General features: G+C 32.4%; 1 protein-coding gene across 3 annotated transcripts in view; it reads left to right on the top strand.

Moving 5' to 3' along the window:
* The window catches only part of Brp (ELKS/RAB6-interacting/CAST family member bruchpilot), a 62,292-nt gene that overhangs the window by 6,811 nt on the left and 28,497 nt on the right, over positions 1-26,984 (top strand). For 2 of the 3 annotated variants that reach the window (XM_070294385.1, XM_070294375.1), the window contains exons 2-5: positions 12,675-12,824; positions 16,681-16,777; positions 17,950-18,005; positions 25,872-26,060. In XM_070294385.1, coding sequence (XP_070150486.1) covers positions 12,675-12,824; positions 16,681-16,777; positions 17,950-18,005; positions 25,872-26,060 — 492 coding nt within the window. The remainder of the gene's footprint in view (positions 1-12,674; positions 12,825-16,680; positions 16,778-17,949; positions 18,006-25,871; positions 26,061-26,984) is intronic. The other variant, XM_070294390.1, reaches the window with a different exon arrangement.

Below are 26,984 nucleotides of genomic sequence, written 5' to 3'. Positions count from 1 at the left end.
CTCAAAACATATATTTTAACTTCTACACATAATTTTATAAATGTTGTATTTTTAATATTATTTTTATTATAATTATAAAAGTATTCTTAGGTTAAACGTCATATCTGACTTAATATAAATAATACATTAAATCATATTTTATGAGATGAGCAAATAAACAGATAAATCTCTGCATATTAGAAAGTTTAATTTATTTACAAATAACTCTCTATTTGTCTCGTTCAAGTAAAAGTGATAAAAATAAATGCGAATGGACGAGATGAATAGCAAATAATGAGCGAGCTGTATCTATCTTATGTCATTTCTTTGGATGTGAAGCTTACACTGTACATATATAGGCGTAGTCATAGAATGTGAATCTGTTCGTGTTTAAGTGCCGACAATACCGTCCCTCATCTCATGAACGTTCACACGCCACTGTAACTCATTTGGAGTTGCAGCTGCCATCCAGGGCCGCGTCTATACGAAGACGGCTGACTTAGGGACGACAGCTATTGTGCTGTCACCGAAAGAAAAATGCGGCATAATGCAGCACTTGTATTCGGTATTCTTAATTATTCTTTTATTGTTCACATCCTGCGCTGTCATAACGCGTGGTACTCACAATGTTGTAGGAACCAACGAAGATAACTAATACAAACTCGTCGAATATTTAAATACTACATTGAAAGAAAAGTCGAAGTAAAATAAGTTGATTTTTTTAATGAATATTACATGAAATTGCTATTCATTAACTTTCAAAAGAATTTTTTCCAACAAATAATACCTGATAAAACATTATTCCCGATAAGTAGCTGAAATATATTCATTGTTTTCTTCAACTGAAGGATACTGCCATTAATTTTGGCGAATACAGAATTTCTCACGTGTTGCATCTCTTCCAAATGGAAAAATAAGATTCTCGTTTCGCTTAATTGCTACCGAGCCACCCAGTGACCTTTTCTATTTTCGTATCCGTTGGATCTTGTCGAATTCGTAGTTTCCATCTCTTCTCTCACATCTGCTCGTTCACAACCAGGTCGGGAATCTCGTCGTCTGGTTACAAATACGCTCCCTTTCCTTCTTTCCGGTATTCTCCCTGTCTCTCCCGTTTCTTAACCGTTTCGTCTACTCGATGTCACATTACAATATAAGGGACGAGAGCGATGTATAATGTTAAAGGAACTCTCTCTTTCGAAGTTTGTCTAAGGAAAAATTTCTTAAACTTTCATTGACTTTATTTATACTTTGGGTTATTAATAAAAGTTTAATAGCGATATTTGTTTTATTATTCTTTCTTCTATCCGCTAATGTTATTTTACGTATATACCCGTATTTACACCCGTCGTACTTATTGATCGGGCTGCTGTTTATTCTAGGCGCCGATGAATGATTAATAAATATCGGAATGTCGAAGGACCCGGCGATCAACGGCGGGAAATATCCTTGAGACGTTGAAAACGTTTTCTCGTGGCAAGGGCAAATCGCGCGGACTTAGTCGCTGTAAACTCGGAACAATGCAGTCGCGCCATATTTATACTATAATATATAACATAGGGTCTCGTTAATACGCCTCTGTTATATTTAGGCCGATCGATATATACGGATATATAGCATGTACATCTCTCTTTTTCTCTCTACACGACGACAATCTACAAAATCTATATCATGTGTGAGAGCGTGAGATGAGCGTGAAATGAGTTCCTCAATGAGAAAAATTTTTACTATCAATTGATGGCGGCTAAAATAATAGCGCGAATAAATCTGTGCCAATTATTTTAAATTGTCAAGAGAGAGTGTATACATTTAGAAATATATATATATATATAATACATTCAATGTGAAATGCCAATATACAAGTGACACACGATACATGAGATCTCAGCAGAAATCTTAAAAACATTATTTATTACATTACTTCTGATTCGTTTAATTATTGGCTGTCTAATTTTTTATTTTAATTTGTAAAACATATTGACACTGTTTGGCTGAGAGATCTTTGTTCAACATTTACATCTATGACGTTAAAACTATATTAATCTTTAATAAATATGGAAACGCTGTGCCAAATATTACCCTATTAATGTCATATATCAACTTTAATATGCAACATACCTGCATTTTACTGTAATATTTTATTTTATTCACGTGACACATAATATATTCATTATATGTCTAACGGTATAATTTACAGATAATTATATAGTAAACTATAAAACACGCGAAGGATTACTTGATATAAATAATTTTTATTATAGAAACTATTTATGCACATACATAATATATTATGTCATGCAAATGCAAACTATATGGGATGTTAGTACCGTATAAACAATATATATAATATGACCGCTACTGTGTGTGTGTGATAAATCCATATAAATATATATATGTACACTGCATCTACCTAATAAGAAAATAACTTTTTCAATATGCCAGTAGACGGCATTTGCACAAGCTTAGCTCTTTTATAAGGTGCTTTTTCTTTCAAAAAATTATAGCTATTTAATTTAAAAAATATATACATATATATATAATTCGATTTATATATAAGAAAAAATGTTTGTCGAAATTTGAAAAAAGATTTTTTAGCTGCGAACTATAATCGATTATGCGACAATTTTGAGGCATGGAAAATACAGCTTACTAAGCCCAGCCTCGGACGCAATCGATATCGAACGGATTTGTGAGAACGGAAAAAACTTCGCTGACTTCACTGATAATAAATTGAGCTCTAGATAAACGCGAATACTGAAGAGAGAATGTTTTACATGAATTTTATAAGAAGTTCAAATGACCATCGAAGCTAATAAACCGTCAAATATAAGAATTTTGTATAACGTCTTTCTAATAAAAAATATAATGTATTGTTACATCTTTTTCTGCTATAGAAAAAAAAAAAAAAAAAAAAAAAAAACAATTTTAATAAGAACTTGAAAATTATTTTCCAAATTGTTAATGTTTTAAATTAAATATCGTTAAAAGATATTTTTAAAAAATAAATCTGAATTTTTTAACAATTAATAAATAATCATTATACTTATTGTACTTTTATTTGTAAAATTTGTTTTTATTTATTTTGATAAATGTGTGAAATAATAAATAGCACAAGAAACTAATGTGAGAAACATTTTATTAAATAGAGAAAAAAATCTAGTACCATATATTCTCTTTGATAGAGTTACTAATGCTTGTCGCGACACAGAATATAAAACACTATAATTCTTACATGACCATTACCGATCAAAACTTCTTTCACAAGAAAAATAACCGAATTTACAAAACGCAGGTATATAGTATTTCCAATCAAGTATATCAAGATATTGAAGAATGTATATATTAATAAATTTTAGTTAAAATAATCTGGAGAGAGTTACACACATATTGTCTCTTGTAAAAATAAATTATTTCTAATAAATATTACTATTAAATTCTAATAAATATTATTATTACTATTAAATTGTTTATTTTTATTATGTTTGTTTTGAGATAGCTCTCGTAACCGGAAACATTATCTCATGTAACGATATATTGTAGAAGGAAAATATCGTTTCCAATAATTCGAGCTTCTATCTCAAAAATTCTTGTTTTTGCGCGAGATAAAAAGATTAATAACATTCCCTATCTCGTTATCGTATCCAGCTTCAATGAAATTATATTTAATAATGCGAAAATTAAAATATTTCTAGAATATATAGAATTCTTATTACTTTTAATTATGGACAGAGAGAAATTATTTTATAGAGTCAAGTATCAATTTTAGTCAAGGTTTAGAGAAAATTTGAGTAATAATTTAAAGAAACTTATAGAGTAATAATAATATATATTGTAATAAGTAACTATATATAAAACAAAACAAAAAGTGATTTTATTCACTTCTCAATCGCGAAAGTTACAAACTATACTCCATTTTACGCGCTCATTCAATGTACAAATTCTGTACATTATTTTTCAATTAGATAAACTATGTTATCAATAAATCAGAGATATGTTGGAGCGTTGAGAAATGTATTTTATTGGAAAACTCGCCTTTCTATCTAGGTCGAATGCTAGAACATCTGGTTTATATTGGAGACATCCATTAAACTCTACTTTTATTTGACATTTACGATCGATGCTTTCACTCGCACGTTATCAAGGAAAACGTTTACTTTTCCGCATATGTGCGATCGATATTCTCTAATCAGTATGCGCGCTGCTCGGTTTAATCGACCACAAAAAATACCGATCTAAATAACGTTCTACAAGTTTATCCCATACTTCCAGTTTTCATTGACAAAATAACTTTACATATATTTTTATTAGCGTATTATGTTGGATGTTCCCGTCTTATGTAAAATTGTTATTGCTACAAATTGATTTCCTCGATACTAAAAAATTAAGCTGAAAATTAAAATATATAATTAGATAGAGAGATAATTATTAAAGTTGCATGTTTTTTTTAATGTAAACAGATTTTTATATTTTTATCTGTTAGAAAATATTCTTTGTAATTTTAAAAATATTTTAAATAATCTTAGGTTTACCGTATTTGTGTAGCGACAAAATTTTACAAGACAAGAAAAGATATTTGCGACGATATAAAACAAGATATATTAATACAGTTGTTTTTTTTCCAAAATTATATTATGTATTTAATTCGTTCTTTATTATGCGTGTTTACAATAAAATATGAACTTAACAAACCAGATGATAGATGTGAATACAGTATCACTTTACATCGCCTACGCCCAGATTTCTGATAATATTCCATATACATCTTATTATACAATAGATTATTGCTCGTAACGGAAACGTGTTCGGCAATAAAAGTAGCAATGAATTGTAACGACCGATGAAATTGTCGAAACACTTGTCGGCGACATCACATCTATACGCAGATGTTATGCGAATTGCAGCAATTGATGCACCTGGCACACGGTGGGGAGAGAAATCAATTGTCTCTTGACATTCGCCGGCGAATGGATGCGCACGCGAACGATTCGTTTCAGTTTGCAACATAGATTGAAATAGATTTGCGGAGACACGAAGAAAGAGAGAGAACAAAGCTGCCAATAGACGTCGAGAATCACGAGACCGTTCTTGCGCGATGAACAAAAATATTGTAGCTTTAACTGCGATAATCGATGTGATTTGTTTTTGTGATTTTTTTACAGGAAAGAAACAGACAGATGTTCTTTTTAATTTTATCTCTTTAATTAATTTTTGATCAATTTGATAAATATTTTTAGTTAACAATTTTGTTACAATATAAAAAATCTCATAGTAAAATATGTCGACTTTTTCGTATTGCGAGCGATACATTATTGATCCGCATGAACGCGAGACAATTTTATTTCTCAGTATTTGATTCGTCACAACGATATCACTCCCGATTTATTTTCCACGTACTGACGTAATTAGCATACGGGTCGACGTGTGTATCTCGTTGTAATTTCACCACGCGATATGACGCGAGATTAATGCTGCGGGTTAAAAATTCGAGAATGCACATTAAACGTGCAGAAAATAGGCAAGATAATAATCGAGCTTTTCTATCTGATACAAAATTTAAACAAAACTATTTTGAGCTTTATTATCGCTCGAATATACCGAGAGTTTCTTTACAAAAGACAATTTATACTTCGGTGAAAGAGAGAAAGGAATAATATAACATACATAAGAAATACAAACAGAACAGGTCGCCCGAACAGATATCTATCGTACTTTGCATATCTGTTGAAAATATTTAAGAGTATTTCAAAATATTGCAGAGGTAGTTTGTCAGAAGAATTTTATTCTATTATGCTTTGTAAGATTTTTAATTAGTTACTCTCAAGAAAACTAAACTCCATCACGAAACCTAAAATATTTACAGATAATTGCATTTTCGACGAATAAAAATTACGTATATATAAAAATTGCGTGCAAAATTAATGCAATACATAAAATATTAAAGGTTGATTTTAACTTTTTGCATTTGAAGCCTGCTTTTCACAGATCATGATCACGGCATTCTTTTAATGACAAATGGAAAGAGTTACATTAAAAAGAAAATATGTTTTTATATTATCCTGTACATTTATTGTCCATATATAAAATAATTATGCATTATATTATATAATACATTAAAATATTGACAACTTTAACTAACGTTGTATCATATCGATTTAGTAATAAAATCGGAAAAATCCACGATAATGTTTTACGAGCGAGAAGTTCTGAAAGTTCTCATATTTTTGAATTTTCCTTTGAAGATAGCGATTATAAATAATTTCGAATATCTTTTTGCGATTGGAGATATTCTTTTGCAATAATATGTATATATTAGATCTTAAGCCTTCATTTTAAAGAAAAACGAGGTCAAGTAGCGAGAAAAAAACGACAAAGAGTAAGGTACCTCAGCAAAACATTTGAAAATTTTATGAGTTGCTCTATTTGCCAGCCGGAAGCAAATTTCAACGTAGCTTCTTAAATATATTAATATCGATCTGTGACGTCAGTTTCTCCAGCACAATGCAGTATGGAATTTAACAGCGCGCGTGTAATTTATCGCTTTACGATCATTATTCCAATATACTTTCGTGTGTATAGCGTGCAAAACTTTTTAAATAATATTTGCTATATGAACAATGTATGAATTGCGGCAATAAATCTATTTTACTTATAAATTCAATCCGTATAAATCGAATTTAGTAAGCGTTTATATAAAAACAAACAAGATATTTTTTATTATTAAAAAGATTCTAAAATTGCATTTTTCATTCCATAATATGTAATTATGTAGGATATATAATTTACAAATATCTGAAAAATTGTTTAATAGTTTATGATGTTAAAAATCTCATCAATACATCATATAAACTTAATAGTTAAAAATCTATTATTCGCTTTTTTATTTGGAACATAAAAATGCTGTTTCGGGAAATATTTAGGATTGGGATGTTTATGCTTCGTTCCATTTAGCTGTCGATGATACGCGAGCGATGATGAGGGTGGCCATAGGATGATCGGTCAGGAAAATCGGTTGGAAAGCCCCCGGCCGATGTACTCCGGTTTCTTTTTCGCTAGTGTAATATGCGAGGCCAAGAGTGGGCGGAAAACATGAGCGAGACAAAGAGAGGGCGATAAAGAGCATGCCACCCCTGACACATAGCGAGAGAAAAGAAGAGGGAGAGAGAAGGAAAGCTCAAGAGAAGGATGGAGGGGGTGGGTCGGTACCGCTCGATAACGCTTCTGCCTCCGCCATCATCCGCCGTCTCGTCCCCATTCTCTCATACGACGTGCTTTTTCGGAATTTAACACGTGTTTTTAAAATTTGAAGCTTTAAAGAAAGCCTGCAAGAGAAAAGCTTTTTCCGATAAATGAATATAATGTCATTGTATAATGTCATTGCTGAGTATATACAATATAATGTCAAGATGAATAATTGCTTGTGTAAATGGAATCCGCGTAAACGCAATGAGTTTCCAACAAAAATACAAAATATAAAATTTCTTTCATTAATTAAAAAGATCATCGCTTTAAAAATATTAATTTAAAAATTTAGAAATTAAAAAATATTAATTTAATGAAAATAATATTTTTTAGATATAATCTAATTTGATTTAACTTAAAAACACGCGCACAAAAATTGTACATTTTCTACGATGACAATTCAATATTAAATGTAAATTAAATCTAAATTTAACAAAACAAGTCTGTTACTTGTTCAAATATTACACTTGACATTTAAAATTGTAATGGCTGATAAAAACATCATCATAATATTTTTGTTATAATCCGCTGCATTTTATGTTAATCTAATAAATTCAGAAATTAATTCCACGATCCATCAGAATCGATTCGAAACAACTACCATAAAAGCGTACTTACAACGTTACGTTATTAATCGCGACGCGCGCGATTGCATCCACCGCTTTGCTACATTTACTCGGTGGTTACGCCAAGGTGGATTTTACAAGATACGAACGACAAAGGACCGCACGATCGATCGATAACAACCTCGTTGAGAAGCTCGCCCGGAAATCAGTCAAGCGAAAAGAAGATCGAGACGAGGTTCTTTTCGATGAAAGACTTTCTACGCTGGAGTTGCAATCGTCTAACGATCTGTTGGGGTGCATCATCAAAAGTGTTCGATTCGAAACACGCAGAAAGTCTTATCGAAAATCCAATCTACCCATATTCTCATGGATAAATATAAGCATTTATATTTCTTTGCCTATCCTCCTTGGTTCACTTAATGCGTACAATGATTTTGATTTATTTACCCGTATTTTATCATTTAAATACAGAGAGTAAACATTTTATTATTATATTACTATTTTTAAAAAAAGCATTTCGATTGATATTTCCTTGACAGTTGAAAAAATAATATTTTTCCTCGAGCGGTAAAAATATCGAGATTACTCATTGTAATGCAAACATTTTAAATGTCGGGCTGTTTATTGCGGCCGCTGTCAAAAATTGAGCGATCATTTTCCCATCCTTGGAAACTATTACTTACTGACTATCTTCGGATCTACCATATTACTTCCCAGGATAACAGCATCTTCGAGTTTCCATCCTGTCAAGCAAGATCGATCCGGGTTTCTCGTATGCATGTATATATATATATATATATATATATAAATATTTTTTTTCTTATATACGTGCGTAAATTAATGTATACATACTTTATGTATATACCATATGCGTGTACTGTATTTTTTCGCTAAAGATGAACGAAGATTACGGATAAGAATTCTGAATATTAATTGTCTCGAAGGATGTATAAAGTATTCAAGCTATGATAAGGCGATCGTTATTTCCCTAAGAAAGGTGACCGCGTGCCTCTACCTCGTTTCTTGGTCGAGATCGATCTGCGGGTACAATGACCCCAAGAAAAACCAAGACCTCGATATACCATATAATTACGATTATGTAGTTCTTACGATCGGACGCTTTATACGCCATGTCTACTTAAGAATCGATCGCAGACTTTTTTATCATTCTGATTTCACGGCCACGGATACTTTTAACTTTTCATTATAGCTTTATTAGAATTATGTATTTAAAATTTTCACGTACTTACAATCTAAAATAAAACAATATTGGAAGCTCAGATTAAAAAAAAAACAATAAAAAATTAAAGCCGCAAATACAATATTTAACGATTTTGCGAAATGGCGATACATGTACTCTCTTATTTCCAGAACTTCCGATTCGTACAGTGTGAGTAAATAGGCATCATAACTGTATGAATCTGTATACTCCTTGTAAATCACAGAAAATCGATATCGAACACGAAGCGATTCTTCATGCTTGCGTTCGCTGATTAAAATCAGATCGCGAAAATCGTGTTTTTTTGACCAGTGGAACATTGTTCACTAGAACCATTGCCGGTCGATTGCGGTTTTAGTCCCTGATAAAATCTACTAATGCTATTTTCAGATTTGCTGGGGTCAACAGTAATAGTATATATTTACACAGCTGGTTGAGCAGTGAAAAATACGCAAGCAACCCGATAATAGAAATTGCAGGCATTTTTTTTCTTTAACAATTATCGTTTTAAAATAATTTTTAAGAAAATTATTTATATGTATCCAATATTAATATATATAAATTAATCAATATCAATAAATTTATTTAAAGATACTAAAAGAAAATAAAAATTATATATTAGCCATAAATCAACACGATAGATTCTTTTAGAAAATTTTTTAAAATTTTTCTTAACGTTTAATAATATTTTACAGATTAAGAAATTGTTGTTAAATTAATTTTATTAATTAAAATTAATTATTATTATTAATTGCATAAAAATAAAATCATGTATTATATATATATATATAAAAAAGAATTACTACAATTTTCCTTTTTAGTTAAATGTATACGCGCGCACAACGAAAATTCTAAGTCATCATGAGATGTTATCGTTCCTCTCGATAAATATTTGCGAGCTTTTTGATTGATATTGCAATTGTAATTGTAGTAGTTATCAGTATCTATGAGATGCAAGATAGACCAGCGATTTTCATATCGGAAATGCGTGTTGGAAGGGACTTGACTAGAGTTGACTAGAACGTTAATAGGATCTCGTCTTAAGAGGGGCTTCAGTTAAACTTCAAACTTACATCTTTCTTTTTCTTTCTTGAATTTTCAACCTTTCGCTCGCGTCGTGTCTTGATAAAATATTTACATAATATTTATAGCAACTCCGATCGCACAATTATTATCGCATTGTAATCATAAAGTAATATTTAGTGCGGCACATTTCTTGAATATCTCGATATTGAACATCTTCGAATATATCGTAATCTTTTCTTATTTTGCTTTTCTTAGTCTGCTAATAAAATTGATAAAAAAATTCTTAAGCACTCGTTGCAAATTTTATATATATTTTCACCAAACGACGTGCTAGATGTTAAACGATATTTGATCTTGACGAAGAGTTACGAGCACTTAACTCTCTTTGTTCGATTTTTATGTTCCGTGAATATGTATCAAATGTATACGTATGTATTCTTTCATCGTGTTTTATTCGTGATATTTCATATCACATAAATATCCTGTAAATTCTATTAAAATATAAATGTAATACTTCCAAAACATTTATAAAAAATTTGTAGCATTTCATCTCTTTTTGATAAGAATTTAATTAAAGTTGTAATCGCGCATCAAGTTTTTTGTGTAACAAAAATTTAAGAATTTTGACGAATAAAACTTTAAACATGTAAATAGACAAGTAACCTTAACATATCAAAACAAAATTTTATTATAAATAAAATTTAATGTTTGAAATATAGTTATCAACTTAACGTTAAAAAGTAAATAAATACGATAAATAAATAATATACAATTTCTACTAACAAAATAAAATCCGCATTAATAAATCGCAATATAAAATAATAAATATTAAGATAATAATAAGATGTAATAGACTTCTGTATATACTATTCGCGGAGATTTATAAACAAGAATTCGAACATAGGGCGGGCGGACCAGGCAGAGACCATGGATGATTAAGGGGGAAATGACGTTGCGCATGCTAGAATGCAATTCCCTTCCTTCGCATCTCATCCTGCATAACATCGCATAGCACTGATGCCACGCATGTCAAATCAGGTCAATCGGTAATATTGAACATATTGGCTTCCGTAGGAATATTCATTCGTAGATGTTCGTTCTAGCGCGCGATCCTCCCGTGCAATTGAAAATATTCGACAAACGAAACTTTTATTGTATATACATACAGACATTTTCTACAACAAAGCTAATGTCTTTCTTTATATAAAATGTTTTATTGTGTTTTTTTTTTAAATCTCGTTGTCGTATACTGTATATTGCGATAAATGTAACGTTTGATACAGCAATCTCTTTATTCGGGATTAAATTTATTGTCGCTTATTCATATTATTCGTAGTATATTCGGCCAATATATATATTACAATTACAAAACGAAAGGCATGATTAAAAATCTTTATAAAACCTGGAACTGAAAATTAATTAATTTTCTCTTAGATTTAAACATGTTGTCATATAACGAAAAAGACACGATTGAAAATCTTTATAAATTCTGAAACTGAAAATTAATTAATTTTTTCCCCGATTTAAACATATTGTCACGTAACGAAAAAGACAGAATTGAAGATCTTTATAAATTTTAAAATTGAAAATTATAATTAATTTTTTTTCCGATTTAAACATATTGTCTCGAATCAACTAAACTTTTTCTACATTTCTCATTGTTTTAAAAATAATCCTCGTATTAAGACTAAAAGAATGTTTTACGATAAAGCGCACAAGAAGCATTCACGCATTTACATTACATTAATATTTTCTTTTTATAAGAAACATACAACATATACAGAAAAATATATTACTTTTTTCCCAGGAACACAAAGTCTCTCTGAATCTAGATTAAATTAAAACACTCTTCGTTAAATCAGCGTGACGAGACGTGCGTTGCATGCGCAAAGCGTTTCATCAACGAGACAACACGTCGGTGTGCATCAACACAAGCGATTGTTAATCTGCTACACCAGAAGTACAGACGGAAATCTTTTTTTTTTTCCCGACGCGACTTTTATCCACCCACGCGCTTATGTCGCCGGCATCATTAACGATGTCTGACGAGCTGAGACCAGAGAATCTTGATGGAACAATACCACTCGAGAGTCTACCATACATTTATACGAGAGTAAAACATTCATACGACCGGGACAAACAGCGAGTTTCCGCCGTGTAACACAATTGTCGGGGTAACAACGCGTGCACAATTAAACTTTTATTTCTTGCTAATATTTCAAGCGAATATATCGTGCAAACAGCGCACAACCAAACTCCTACAAACTATATCACTTCGACGTTTTAAAATTTCCAAAGTTTACGCGTTTATAGTCTTTGCTATAGATGTGGATAATTTTAAATCTAAAAATAACAATTGTATAATATTTATGTTATTACGATTGTTCCAAGTTTTATTAATATTTTTATTGATATTTATTCTATTAATACTTTTATTGAATGCTTGTATTAAAAAAAAAATTCTTTTCTGTCTCTTTCTCTACTTTTATTAATACTAATAAAATTTAAAACAATTTAAGAATTCAAAAGATAAAAGATTTTGACGATGAAGAAATTTTTGATATTTAATTTCTTTTTATAATATATTGTCAATAATATATAGTAGATTATCGTATTCATAGATTAATTATGGATACTTTTTGTTACAGAAACAAAGCATGATGGTCCGTCAACTGGAAGAGGAGCTCAGAATGAGAATGCGCGGGCCAAATGTTGAGATACAGCAGCAAATGGAAGTTTTGTACAATGAGAACGAGCATCTGACTCGCGAAATCGCCATACTCCGTGATACAATAAAGGTAAGTCATGAACATTAACGTCTAGATTATTACGAGATTACTTTTTCTCTGAGCTATAAAATGAATTTAAACTGATCTCTTTTTACTGCGATGTAAAATTATCTCTGTAAAATGGCGTTATAATCTAATATTTTCTGCTTCTGGTCGAATTTTTTCGAAGGAAAATTAATTTCCGGCCGCGCGTTTGCGAGATTAATTTTAGCCGGCGTGACCGTAGGTCGGTTTTCCGCGTCTTATGTCAAAAATAATGCAGTCATGGGCTCGAAATAGAATGGCGCACGCCATCGCGAATGTTTTTCGCATTTTCGAGAAGAGGGATCCCATTATGATTTGGAAATAAAAGGGATATAAGTGCGATAAAAGGGAGCAATAAAAGAAACGGAGACTCCCAAGTTGGTGCGCAAATTTGAGATGGTCGGATTGTTTGTTTCCTTTTTCTTATTCTTATTTTTTCTCTTTCGTCGACTCGAAGATATTCCCGATGTTTGTGAACATTTTCGCGCTTGGCTGCCAGATATATTATATGTATGTATATTTTCGCATTATCTTTCGATCTTCCGATATCGCTGCAAACATCTGTCGTATGTCCCAGCTTCTATATTTAAAAGAAATACTTCGTTCGATATCTTTTTTACGAATATTTTTAAAACTTTAATTATTATTATATACATTTTGTTTCATCTATTTTATGAATTTTAATGTATTTTTTATATAATTGATATCTCTCTTTTATTTTGAATAATCGTACGCGGGAGGATTATAATTATTTTTCAAAACAATAGTTGTGGCAATGCGATCTTGATTTTTACAGTTTTGATAAATTTTTTTTCTCGATATGATTTTTTTAATTAATAGATTAAAGCAGTGATAAGATTTCACCAAAAAAATAGTGAGTATTTCACTGACCTTTAGTAAAAACATTTATATTTTTACGTTTTATGTTTTGTTAATTATGGCAGTAAGATTTCAAATGGGAGTAAAATGTCATTAAAAAATTATATCACTAATTGATTCTTCCCAGTAAGAGTCTTTCATTGTTTGCAGTACTATAGTTATAACTGAAGCCATTGTTTATAAGTGATAATACACTGATTCCATTTAAGAGAGTATATATATCGTCGATTTATTTAAAGCCCATTTATATTATTCTATTGGTATCTATTGGTGAACACGTGTGATGCGCGCAATGAAATCTTTCGCGAAATAATCTGGCGATATGGCCCGTGGTTTATTGACACTTCTCGTACACCATGCGGGTTTGCTCGAACCGAAATAGACGAAGGATTTAGATCGTGTGCGAGGTAAACGACCGATTGTCTGAACGAACAAAATTATCTGACCACGGTCAGAATGCTTCTGGGAACCTTGGCAACGCGAATATCAGTCTCCCCGTGATAATTTCGTTAAGTTCATCACCTATGACGGCAGGGAACAGCGTCGTTGATACGCTTAACATCAAATTACAGCATATAGGCATCTAATCAAAGCGCCACACACCTTCCATACTTATTAAAAAGTATGAATATTTTAAATATATTTAAAAAACATATAAATATCAATTTTTGTTTTAAAAAAAATCTAACTATAAATAAAGACATTTATATAAACCAATACTCGGCTATTCGGTACAGCTCTTTGTGTTATCTAGTACTTGAAGTACATCACTTTAAGAGAGAGAGAGAGAGAGAGAGAGAGAGAGAAAATATTGTAGAAATATTTTTTATATAAATACTATTATTTTTAATTTCAACAACGCGCGCACTACATTTTTTTTTTATTTAACAAAATACTACTTTCGATACATAATACTTATTAATAATTTTTACATTTAATATATTATAAAATTAGATCAGTTTTTTTATCAAGTACGGTATTTTATTTTTATTACAAAATAAAAACAATTTATGCTAAATGCGTGTATGCGTGTGCAATTTGTCTATACACGATAATTTAAAGAGATCTTGAATTGACTGAAACATTCCTCCAGGAAGTAGTTCATTTTGGAAAAGAATGGAGTGATATTTGTCCGTAAGCATGAAAATTGTCGCGACCGAAACGTCGCAGACAGGTCAAATGTACAGAAACAACATTAGGAAGTAGAGAAGCAACTGGTCGTCTTTGGCTATTCGCCAGTTTATGCACTTGATATCTCGTCTTTCCGTAAATTCTCGCCATTATCAAAACCAACAACCGAGTCTACCGTTGTCATGAAGTCTTTGGAAATTGAAATGTCCAAAATTAATTACGACAGTGCAATATAACCGCGTTTTTATTTCACCATTCTATAATTTCGATTCAGTATACGACTTTAGATTTATAATCTTATTTTTGCAAGATTACTGTATAGTTCTTTGTCGACAATATCGGTAATAGTACTTCGAGATTAAAAGGACTGACACTAGATAATATGCATTTTTTGAAATACTATCTATGAGAGACGCATATCTATATACGATTGTACAAAGGTTTCTAAAGATTTTCGATAAGAAGTTTAATCGAATTAATTATCAGGTGTCGCTTGATGTCTCGGCCGTAGAATTTTCGCATTTTCACAGCGTGCGCTATCGTCCAAGCTCTCAGATAATATCGTACGCAAATGTTCCTTCTCGCACAGAGGGAAAATACCGACAGAAGGCCAGCAGCGGGCGTCTAATTCCAGACTAATTACTTTCCTCGCCGTCAAAGAGACGCGCTAAATTTGTTACGTGGGCGCCAAGCGGGTGGCACTATTCGCTGTTGACTAACACATAGAAATGTTTTTACATATGAATATATCGGAGCATATATAAAAAACGTATATGCTTCGGTATATGTTAATAAATTCGTGTGTTAAGATATTTCTATTCTTATAGTGTGTATGCGCGAATCGGGTGTAAAAAGCTTATAAAGACACATTATCAGTTTTTACAAAAATAACGAAATCTTATAAAAATAGCGTTCTTCGTCCTTCGCTATAAAACAGATTTTTATTACATGATTCGAAATGTTAATCTTTTTTTTAAAGCTGACGATATATGATAGTAGTAATATAGTATATTTTTTATCCATCCTGTCAAAGTTTGCATTTGATGTAACTTTGGAAGACATATGATATTTTGCAAAGCTTTTCCTGCAAATATCAAAAAATATTTTAAGAGAAAATATTTTAAAGAAAAATCGAATTTTCAAATTTAACAAAAAATCTGTTTTTACATGTTTTTAAATTATTCTCGATTTGGATTTTGTACAATAATATGAAAAGTTTATAAAGTAGTGCCAATTTTGTTTTAATGTTTATGTATGCATGTATGCGTTTGGTCGAATCTTCATCTTAATCCATTTCAATTCTACGTTCCCGGTGATACATCCGCAGATGCTGAAACAATTTTACGATCTTAAGATAGTCTATTAACATTTTCAGCGTAATTAAGTTGCCTATTGTTTCAAATAAATTATTATGACATTCCACACAACTAGTTAAATAGTCAATATTATGCATGGCTTGTACTTGCCAACCAGTAGATTTAAAATAATAGATTCATAAAACATTTTGAAAGCATCGAGATTACACACACATGTGGTTCCATTGTTAAATATATGTATATATTATTGTACAATTTATATAACAATCAAATGAATTTGGAAATATCTAAATTGGTACATGTTTAACGTAACTTATGTAAAAATTGTTATATGCAATATATGATCAATTAGATATTATTGATGTAAATATAATAAGATAATAATAATTTTTTTTAAACCAAAAATCTTTTTGAATTAGTATGATTGTTAATAAAAGCAACAAAACGTGAAAAAAAAAATACTTTTAATTATTATAATTTGTTTACCATTAATTATTGATTTTGCTCTGTTACAGGAATTGGAATTAAGAATAGAAACGCAAAAGCAAACGCTGCAAGCTCGCGATGAGAGTATCAAGAAGCTCCTCGAGATGCTCCAGAACAAGGGGATGGGTGAGCCATTGCTTGCAATTTCTTTAAACTATCTTAATTAATCATTTTTCTCGATATCTCATTTTATTGAGAAATATTTATATGTGACTGTAAGACCGATTGAATCATGAGAAAAATCGAAAAATTAGATGAATTGAGTGGAAAATAGACAGATTTACTCATAATGCCAAAATCCATACATTATAATATGCATAATTTTAATCAAATTTATTATAATTTGAATAAACTTTGTGAAGTCAATAGCTGGTTTACAAATGAACATCACCTGATATTTTACCGGGCATCCTTTTCCAACGAAGAGAACCTAATTTTCTGTAACGAATTTTTCGCGTAAATACCGTCGTTAGCCTCGACGAGGCACCATAAAGGTGGATCGAATTATTTCGTTAAATTCGTAGACCGTAACTCGTCTAAGCGGACAAATCTGCTCCCTTTGACAGCATTATTGTGATCCATATAAACTCGCTATGAAAATAACAGCGCGCAAACGAGAAGATTCAACACGCGAGAGAATATTAATCTCGCAAAATAATTCTACACGGAGAAATATAAAAATACTATAAAAAGTTGAAAAAAGCGACTGGGAAAGTTGGGAAAAGTCGTGTCATAAACAAAACTTTCAATATTCACGACACAATTATTATTATCAAAATAATAAATCGTATTTGCATTTGGCATACGTAAGTATTCCAAATGCGCTGCACTAATATATCAAAACGTTTTCTCTATTTTATTTTTATAAATGGATAGAAGCAATATTAATATAAAAAAAGAAATTTTATTCTATTTTTATTATAATATTGTTCTATTAAATTAAATTTCTATTAATTCTATCAAATATTATCTTTAATATAATATTATTCTATTATAATTGCAAGAGAACTATGATTAAATATTGTATATACATTCTATTAATTGAACTGTATAATTCTATTAATTATTATACAAGAGTAATCATAATATGTAGAGGTAGAATAAAATTAAAAAAGATTGCGCTTGAGCAAATTACTGCAATAATTATCAAATCTTTATTCATACATACCAAATATACACACACACACACACACACACACACACACACACACACACACATCCATGACTACATCGATGATCCGTGAACCTGGAACCAAACAGTTCCCCCAAGAGTTCCTCGTTACTTTCTGCTGTTTTAGGAAAAGAGGAAGAAAGGATCATGTTCCAGCAAATGCAGTCGATGGCCCAGAAGCAGGTCCTTAAGCTATTTCTATCCGTGTCGCCATACATATATTCATAATTATAAATTTAAATGTATATATATGTATATATACATTATGCATCGCGTATATATGTATATATATATATATATATATATATATATATATCTGTGTGTGTCACTCACATTTCGATCAACGCTCATTATGCATTTTCGGCGCGCATATGTGTGTATATATATATATATATATATATATATATTTATTTATCCATATTAATTATTTCTCGAAATTTGTCTATACTATCATATACATATATATATATGTATATATACGTATGCGTTAACATTAATCGCTATTCATTATTCTGTATGAGTAGTTTGCTTGCAAGTAGTTTGCAGTTATCGCACTGCCAGTGGCTTTACTTTTCGCCCCGTATTATCGTGCTCACGCTTGAACTTCTGTGTCATCTGATTTGAGAAAATAAAAAAGAAGAGAAAGGAACAAAAAGAAAATTGGAACAAAAGCGAAAACGCACAAGCGAGCGCCAGGGGGTGAGTGGAGTAGCCCTTATCCTTATACAGACGGTCCACTCTCGATTCAGGGACCACAACAGGGTTTTGCGAGCCTCTCCGCCCGTCTCGTGCGACTCGACTCGATCGTTGCCCCCGAAATCGATCGGGTTCTCGCGAGCGGAAGGGTTCTCCATTCTGTGTTTCGCAATAGGGACGAGATTAAGGTACGGTATACATGCAAGATCGGGGCCGGTGATAGGCAGAGACGGTTGAACTATACTACTAACGCAACGCCTCGGTCAACAGGCACGGGTAATCGGCAGATTGAAAATCCGATTCAGAATCACGACACAAAAATCTGATTATCAGATTCGAAGATTCGAGGATTTCGAAGATTCGCGAGCGAAGGAAACATTCGTGAATCTTAGAATTCGCGGATAAAACTGCTATAGTTAGGACTGAGATAACATTTATACCAAAATTTACTTAATTACGATTTATTTTTCACCCAATTTCTTTCTCTGTAATCTTTTAAAAATTTACTCGAAAAGATACAAGCTTACGCAAGGGGAAAATAAATTAAAAGGATAATCGAGTTTAGAATGAAATTAATCAACTAATTGTAAGATATCTCGTTAGGATATCTCTTTTCGTAACGTAATTTTATTCAACGCACGTCGTTATTTGAAATCAAACTATTTCGATGCGTCTCGAGCCAGGTCGTAATGTTCCGTTTATTTCGGAGTTTTTAACATTTTTCTCCTTGAAGGAGAAAAAAAAATCGAATCAAAGGGGAGCTGGAAAATGGACGGGTTTTGCGCCACTACTCGGCAATTTTACACATGAATTATACATACGCGCGCGTATATATGTATACAGACACATGCAAGACCTATACATACGTACATCCCTCGTCTTTCAACACGCACGCACATACTCGCACCCTCGTTCGCGTTCAATGTGCACGTAATTGTGGGTTTACTTTCTCACGCGTGTTTTAAACATGCACTTTTCTCTTCGTGTCACCGTCACAAGAGTTTTCAAAAATTCACGCCCGTAAACGCAGTGATGTACTATTCCTATTTTCATTGCGAACGAAGATCGCGAAAATCTCTGAAAAATAACTTGAGAAAGAGTTTGCCTCGTTTCCCAGAGACGCTTGTCAAGTCTTCGCTTTATTGCGGCTGTTGGTTTATCGTCTCGTTTAATTTTACGGAATACTCGAATATCTTAACGCCGCGTGTGTGTGCGCGCCCTGACATCCCATAAACTTATATGGTAGAAGTAAGAAACGCGAAACAATATAAAAAGCCGAGAAAAATCTCCGTTACTGAGTTCACAGATGACGTCGTAAATAGCAACTGTAAACTTAGTTTAATCATGATCAGAATTGCCGCGAAAAGAAGTCGCAAATTTAATAAAAATTACATGGGGTTATATTACAAAATTTCGACTATCTCTATTGCATTGATAAATATTTCAAACGAATGCTATTCGCTTGATTTGAAAATTTGCATACATCTCGGTGATATTTGTCGACAAGATCGCAGGAAAAAGTCCTCGCGTTAAATCCAACACTCTCATAGGAATGATACGGAAATCCGTCAACGTGAATTTTTGAAGCGTGGATATATAAATTCCCCATATCGCTTACTCTCACTCAGCAACTGTCGCTGCTCCGCTATATCGTCACATAACGAAACGAGCGCATTCGTACCGACTGTTAACGTCGTAAAAAAGTTTCTCTGAGCACTGTCACCGTCATCACTGTCATATATTCTACTCTGCTCTTCACGCAATCCGTGTCTTTAGATGGTCTTCTTTAGAGCAGACGTAGTTCGTATACATTCCCGAGATAAGTTCTCGCGTTTATAGAGCCCTACCTTCATTTATAGTTCGGTCTTGATACACGAATGCGAGGTCGTTCGAGAAACTCACTATTATTTCGCCTACAGGCTCTCTTCTTCCACATATTTTGACCCATTTTCACGGCGCGCCATGCTCGCGTTTAGATTTTTGATTTCTTTATGAGTGTTGCTTTCGATCCACATACTTTTTTGCAAAATTTATTATATTTATTGTACAGTTTTTCTGTAGTTTATCAGAGCGTCCAAAATATTGTTGAGTAAAATTTGGATTTGAAAAAAAAAATTTAAAAAGTTATTTGCATTACATTTGATTGAACGATTCAATTTTCTATATATTAAATTTTATTTTTGCAAATCTTTTTTTTTCTCCGCTATTGCTTTGGCAAATTTTAACGTACTTATTTGAGGGAATAAAAAAGTAGAAATTATCATTTTATTTAATTAAAATTTTTATGAAATAAAGAGAAAATATATATTAGAGAACTAATTGTTACAAATTAATCTATCATAGTCGATTGCATAAATAATGTTCTTTACGAACAACATCGCATTCGCTATTTCGCTCGGTCTCCTTGCACCCTCATATTCATGCCTGTTAGACTTAGGACTTAGAATCCATATAGCTTGAATGGCACTCGGGAGCGATTCGGCAAAGAGAAAAATTGATAGATCCGTTTTCCTTTTTTCCGTGTGCAATTTCGAGCACGAACTAGAGGTAACAAGCACGTCAACATTATATTAGAGTCATTAATAGCACAATAAATCTTCCCTTTCGTTCATTTTTTCTGTCATTCTATCACTGAAATACTGCCGCGCACAATGTTCTCTTTTCTCTTCCTGAAAATATACTTTACGATCTTCGAGCAAACTTTCTTGCGCGAACAATTGCACTAGCATCAAGGCTTGTCTCGTTGTTCATTGTGTCGACAATTTAGCAGCACGAGCGTTGTATCATGTTATCATCGTTGTATCTTAGTCCAATTTCATATCAACCGATCCCTCAAAATCCTTCGACAAGTCCTTCGTGTTCTACGCCGAGATTAAAACCGGTATATAATCTCGACAAGAATTTGAAACTCGATGCTAGAAACAATGAAAACATGACAATATCGTTGTATTTTTCCGTAACGTTCGTAGCATCGATGGAGCAAATTCATCAAAATTATAACAAAATTTTAATTAATTTCGATCTCGTAATTAGCTGCTTATTTGCTATTATTATCGGTGAATAAAATTCGCATGGACGAAAAATATGCTCTATTATCTTTAATAAGAATATTCTAAATTCCCGTTGAGAGATAAATGAAATAGCGCGTCTCAAACGTGCAGAAGACGTTCTGATTAGCTCGAGGAAGCGGGACACATTCGATGCCAAGAGGAAACTACTCGGTCCAATTTCCTCTCTTTTCACTGCGAATTTCTCCGGGCATAACCCGATCTCTCGACGCGGCAAATGCGCGCGAGCGCAATTAATAGCTGCAATCTCGTTGCGCGTAATTAATTGCCGTAATTCAAGCAAAGTCTTCAAAATAATGTACCTTAGATATCCTTCGAGATAATAATTTCTCAAATTAAAAACGAAGAAAATTATTAGAATATAAATCTCTCTATGGCACATTTTTTTAAAACTTTTAAAAATCTAAAGTTACTAGGTATGTTAACAGATTTTTTTTTGCCCCTTTATGTTGCATGTATATATCAAGCTATATAACAAAATTTTTTTGCAAATCCGCTCCATATTTTTATGTAATTATTATAACTACATAAATAATAATGTAATTCATTAATTTATAAAACTTGTATAATTTTATATAATTATATATTTTTCGCTATTATCTAAATTTTTTTTAATCGTGAAACAGATAACAAAAATTATTATAAAAGGAAACAGATAATTAGTCGTATTGAAATACATTGAACAAAATTAAAACAAGTTTTTGAAAAATATGTATTAAACAAAAAGTAGAACACGTAATCCTCAATAATTCATACGAATCATTAATCCCGTATGCAAAGCCACATGTTCTCCCATGCCTTTTTCTTTTTGCACCATACATGTCGAACAATTCAAAAACGATTCGTCCACAATCTCTTTATTCGATGACCTCGACGAACGAGATAATTTATCTAACAATCAGCTCTCCGTAAACAATACCACAAACCGACATATACAATATTCTATGAAAAGTGAGAACTTAAACTCACGGTGCGTAACGAAGCTAAATTACATAATTTGTTCCATTAACCTAATTTGATAGATCAAACGTTAGATGAATCATCCAGTTATACGATACGTCACCGAATTAGCGAGTCATCGGACGAATCGTGCCGCTACAGAATCGAACTCGATCGACAACAAGAACAAAACGATTAAAAAAAAAAAAAAAAAAAAAAAACACTATCGATCGTAGGAAGCGAACGAGCGGCATGATTAAATTCAAGACTTAATTACGAGATTCGAAAATAACAACAGCTGCGATTGGAATGCGTGGAATGAGCTGCTTTGGATGTGTAGGCGATAAGAATAACGTTAGAGCCACTCTATCCCCATTCACGTGGGGAAATATCACGCCCGCATATCCGCCCATCACGTCACTCATCTCCCTTTAATCACAAATACAATTACTACCACCACTACATGATCAGCCATCACCATTCACCATCATCGTCACGGTCATTGCGAGTCATCCCCATCATCGACTACAACAACAATTACTACTACTACATGCACAACACCATTACGTAGCTCGAAATTAGGGATCGGCGACACGCACGTGACCTCCTCCCCCGCCAGGCTCCGCCACGGAAGACCTAACAGGTACACTAATCACACACATTAATGCTACTTGGACGCAATCTAGATACAGGAGAAAATAGTTGAAATCAATTTTGCGAAATTTACTTTGTAAAAAGTGAAATGTTTTTTGACTTAAATTTCTTTTTTCTTTAGCAAGATATTTATTTTTAGTAACTTTATATAAATAATTTAATAAAATAATTTATAGAAATAGTATTTGAATAATTAAATACGCTTCTAAGGATATGTTACACGTGTACATGTAGATATGTACGTATAATATACGCTTTGTGTAATTTGCCTTTGAGAGAGCCACCGTATGCAAAAATGGCAACTCACGAAAAGATTGAAATCAATTGTAATGTGAAAATTTTACAAAAGGAGAGAGAGAGAGAAAGAGAGAGAGAGAGAGAGAGAGAGAGAGAGAGAGAGACAGAGAGAGAGACAGAGAGACAGAGAGAGAGAGAGAGAGACAGAGAAAGGATAGAGACATGACAAAAAAGATTGCATGTATGATTTATTTTAAAATTTGATAAAGTTCAAAGTTAAAAGGTGGCAATTGCAAAATTATGTAAGGATATTCTTTAAGTGCAAATTTATATGATGTAAAATAAATTTTTCATTACATTTATTATTTATATAAATTTACGAGATGAAAACAGATATACAACTAATAATAAGAGAAAGTATTTATTACATGATACAAAAATTATTCCATCGAAATAAAATCGTATAACCGTAAGTTTGCCGTCACTGTCGCGAAATTATACGCATGCTGAATTGAAAACCAAATTAAACTCCATCGCGAGAATAATCTGACTAATCTTTTTTCTCCTTATGCACATCAAGATAAATAATCCACGCTCATCATGTCTTCTCTCGTCTTGTCGTTGTCTAAAATCCTCGCCAAGATTTCATTCATTGTCGGACATTTTACGTTTTCTGCGTGTGTCTGTGTAGATATAAATGTGCGTATCTCGTACAGTGGCTCTCGATCAATGATACGTTTACGTAAATCATCGCTACGTCACACGACTCAAGCATATTAGGAATGATAAGGGTAAGAAAGATCGATTTAATTGGTCACATGTCTAAATTGATACGCTACTGATCAAAATTTTACCGCATAATATTTATAAATTTGTAAATTGTTGTACGAATCATAATAGAGAAAAGAGATTATGCAAAAATGCGATTGCATTTTTTAAACAAATATATTAACTGTGTATGATATACACAGTTAATTCGTGTAATCAATTCTCGTATTAATAAAAAAAATATATGCAACGTTGCATCATTCAATCATATTAAACAATATTTACAAATTATAATTGATCACAATCCTATAAAGACTTGACTGATTCGCAAATAATAAATTCATTCGAAAGAATTGGTATTCATATAATTAATGATCCGCATTTATAAAATTCATCGTCGCGATTAAAATATTTATTCAAATATATTGTTGCAATTAGTTCATATTTATCGACGAATATGCTGTTAAATTAAATACATGCTAATTATCATATTATAAATTCTTCAATCCTTAAAAGTACAACTAGTATATTTGACTATTATCGCAGCATAATATTAATTTCCAGTTATTAGTTTCAATCTAATTAATATGATTATTATACAAATAATTTAATAACGATTCGGTTATCTTTAGCAATTATGAGGAACTTTCTAATCAGAAATTAGTTTCGTATAAAATAAATATCACTGATATTGATCGAAATATTTTTTTCTGGGTCAACATATATTCCATCAATTTATCGATGTTAACCAATCAGATCTGATTCTTTCTACGCTTGAAACTTTCTAAAAAAAAATGTCGAGAAATAAAATTCTCGAAACAGTCGAAACATTCAGTGACAGTGAGCGATCGTTCGCAGTCACATGTCCAGAGAATTTTCACGTCGCCTATCGATTCCGGACAGCGAAACTCTCGAGAATGTACATCGCGCCGTTAAAACTTACCTTTCGTGACAATACACGATGAATCTGGAAACGCAAAGTATTCCGGAGAGTAGCAGAGACAAAAAAAGAGATTGACGTTCTTCTCGCTTGTACATACACGCGCGACAAAAAGAAAGAGGGAGAAAGAAAAAGTGATAAACAACGACATATTCGTATTTTAAACAACGTTCGGGCCGAGTTTTGACGAACAGGAGGATGGACGAGATACACCACGCGAAAGAATCCACGTCAGGCTGTACGAGACTTTTGATTCATCCTCTGTAAGAGAATATTTTTCATATCTATATATATTATATATATATATATATATATATATATATATATATATATATATATATATATATATATATTACACTTTATAATCTTCTCTTTTTTCAATATATTTACATGCACACTATATAAGCCACACATTGATATGATATCTATACCGCTATATATACCGTTCACATCCTCTCATTCTACCGCGTATATATCTCTATACATATGGAATGTCTTGACTCTTTATATGTATATACATATATATATATGCACCGTCTCATATATTAAATATGTACGTACACATACATATGAGCGTATTTATCGCGTATGTATATACATATGTATAAAAATCCATAAATTATAGATTTACATTCTCATATACCTTTTATATTTATGTTCTGCCATATCATCTCGGCTGTGATTGACTGTGAATGTAACGCCCAGTTATATATATATACTCTCTCTTCTCGTTCTTGTACGCCTCAGACACGTTCTTGCCCATCACGACTTACCGCTATCATCGCCAACCGTCGTTATCGATGCACAAGCAGCGGGACGGTCCGAAAGTCGTCAAGTCGCGTCAAGGCGAGCCGATCCCAGGCCCAAGGGAGGACTTTGCGACTGTTTGGCACCGACCTGATGCGAGACGCGATAACACGACGTCGTTCTCCTCGCGTAATCTTACTGTCTTATCCTCTCTACCATAACACCATTCGCCGAGTATCGGGAGTTTCGACAGATCGATGTTTTCCAGCACACGGGGTTCGCGTAACATTATTGATAATTTTTATAATATATCTAATTAGAGATCTGACTTGAAAGGAATTTCGATTGCATAATCCTCTATATTTTTATTTGTCTGTTCCATTTTTTATTTTCACATTTTTGTGTCCTTATTTTATATATATATATTATTATTCTATATTTTATATATTTATATACTCTCTCTAAGATTGAAATTTGCTCGTTGTATATCATATTGATTACGATTCATTCTAGAAAATACATCGATCTGCTCGCACCCCCGTCACTCATCACACACGAACTCATCAAGGTGCGTATCCGCGTGCGACTGCTTAGCTCGATGAATAGCGGATGCTTTCCCTGGCTCGTTGGCGAATAATGATTTTTTTTTTTTCTTTACATCGAATCGATAAAACTCAAATCTCTTTACGCAGAATCGTGGAACGCCGATACGCATCCGCACATGCATCCGAATGAGATCTTGTCCATGCGACGTGGCCGCGTTTCGAATTAGCAATTATTATGAAATCGCCGTCTTGTGCGTCGATACTATGATGGATCCTCGCGTATTCCTATATAGAATAAGCCTTATGATCGCAACGGGGAAAAAAAAAATTGTAAAAGACGTAAGGAATGTGTTAACGGTACGCGATGATGAGAAATCATCGAAACGCCGCGCGCAGAAATATGGACAACGATGTCGGCCGTACGTCGCGGTGGGCGAAAGAACTGCGGCGGCGCCCGGCGTCCGGAAGAGGATCACTGTGAAAAAAAAAAATATAGAGAAAAAAAAGTAAACCAAGCACACACAAATACATTGGAATGTTAGAGCGTGCGACCTTGCGACCGTGAGAT

Source organism: Polyergus mexicanus, unplaced genomic scaffold (genome assembly GCF_030449975.1).
Source record: "Polyergus mexicanus isolate NDT 795.1 unplaced genomic scaffold, iyPolMexi1.0 SCAF_1, whole genome shotgun sequence".
NCBI lineage: Eukaryota > Metazoa > Arthropoda > Insecta > Hymenoptera > Formicidae > Polyergus > Polyergus mexicanus.
This window is presented reverse-complemented; position numbering and strand designations above follow the sequence as displayed.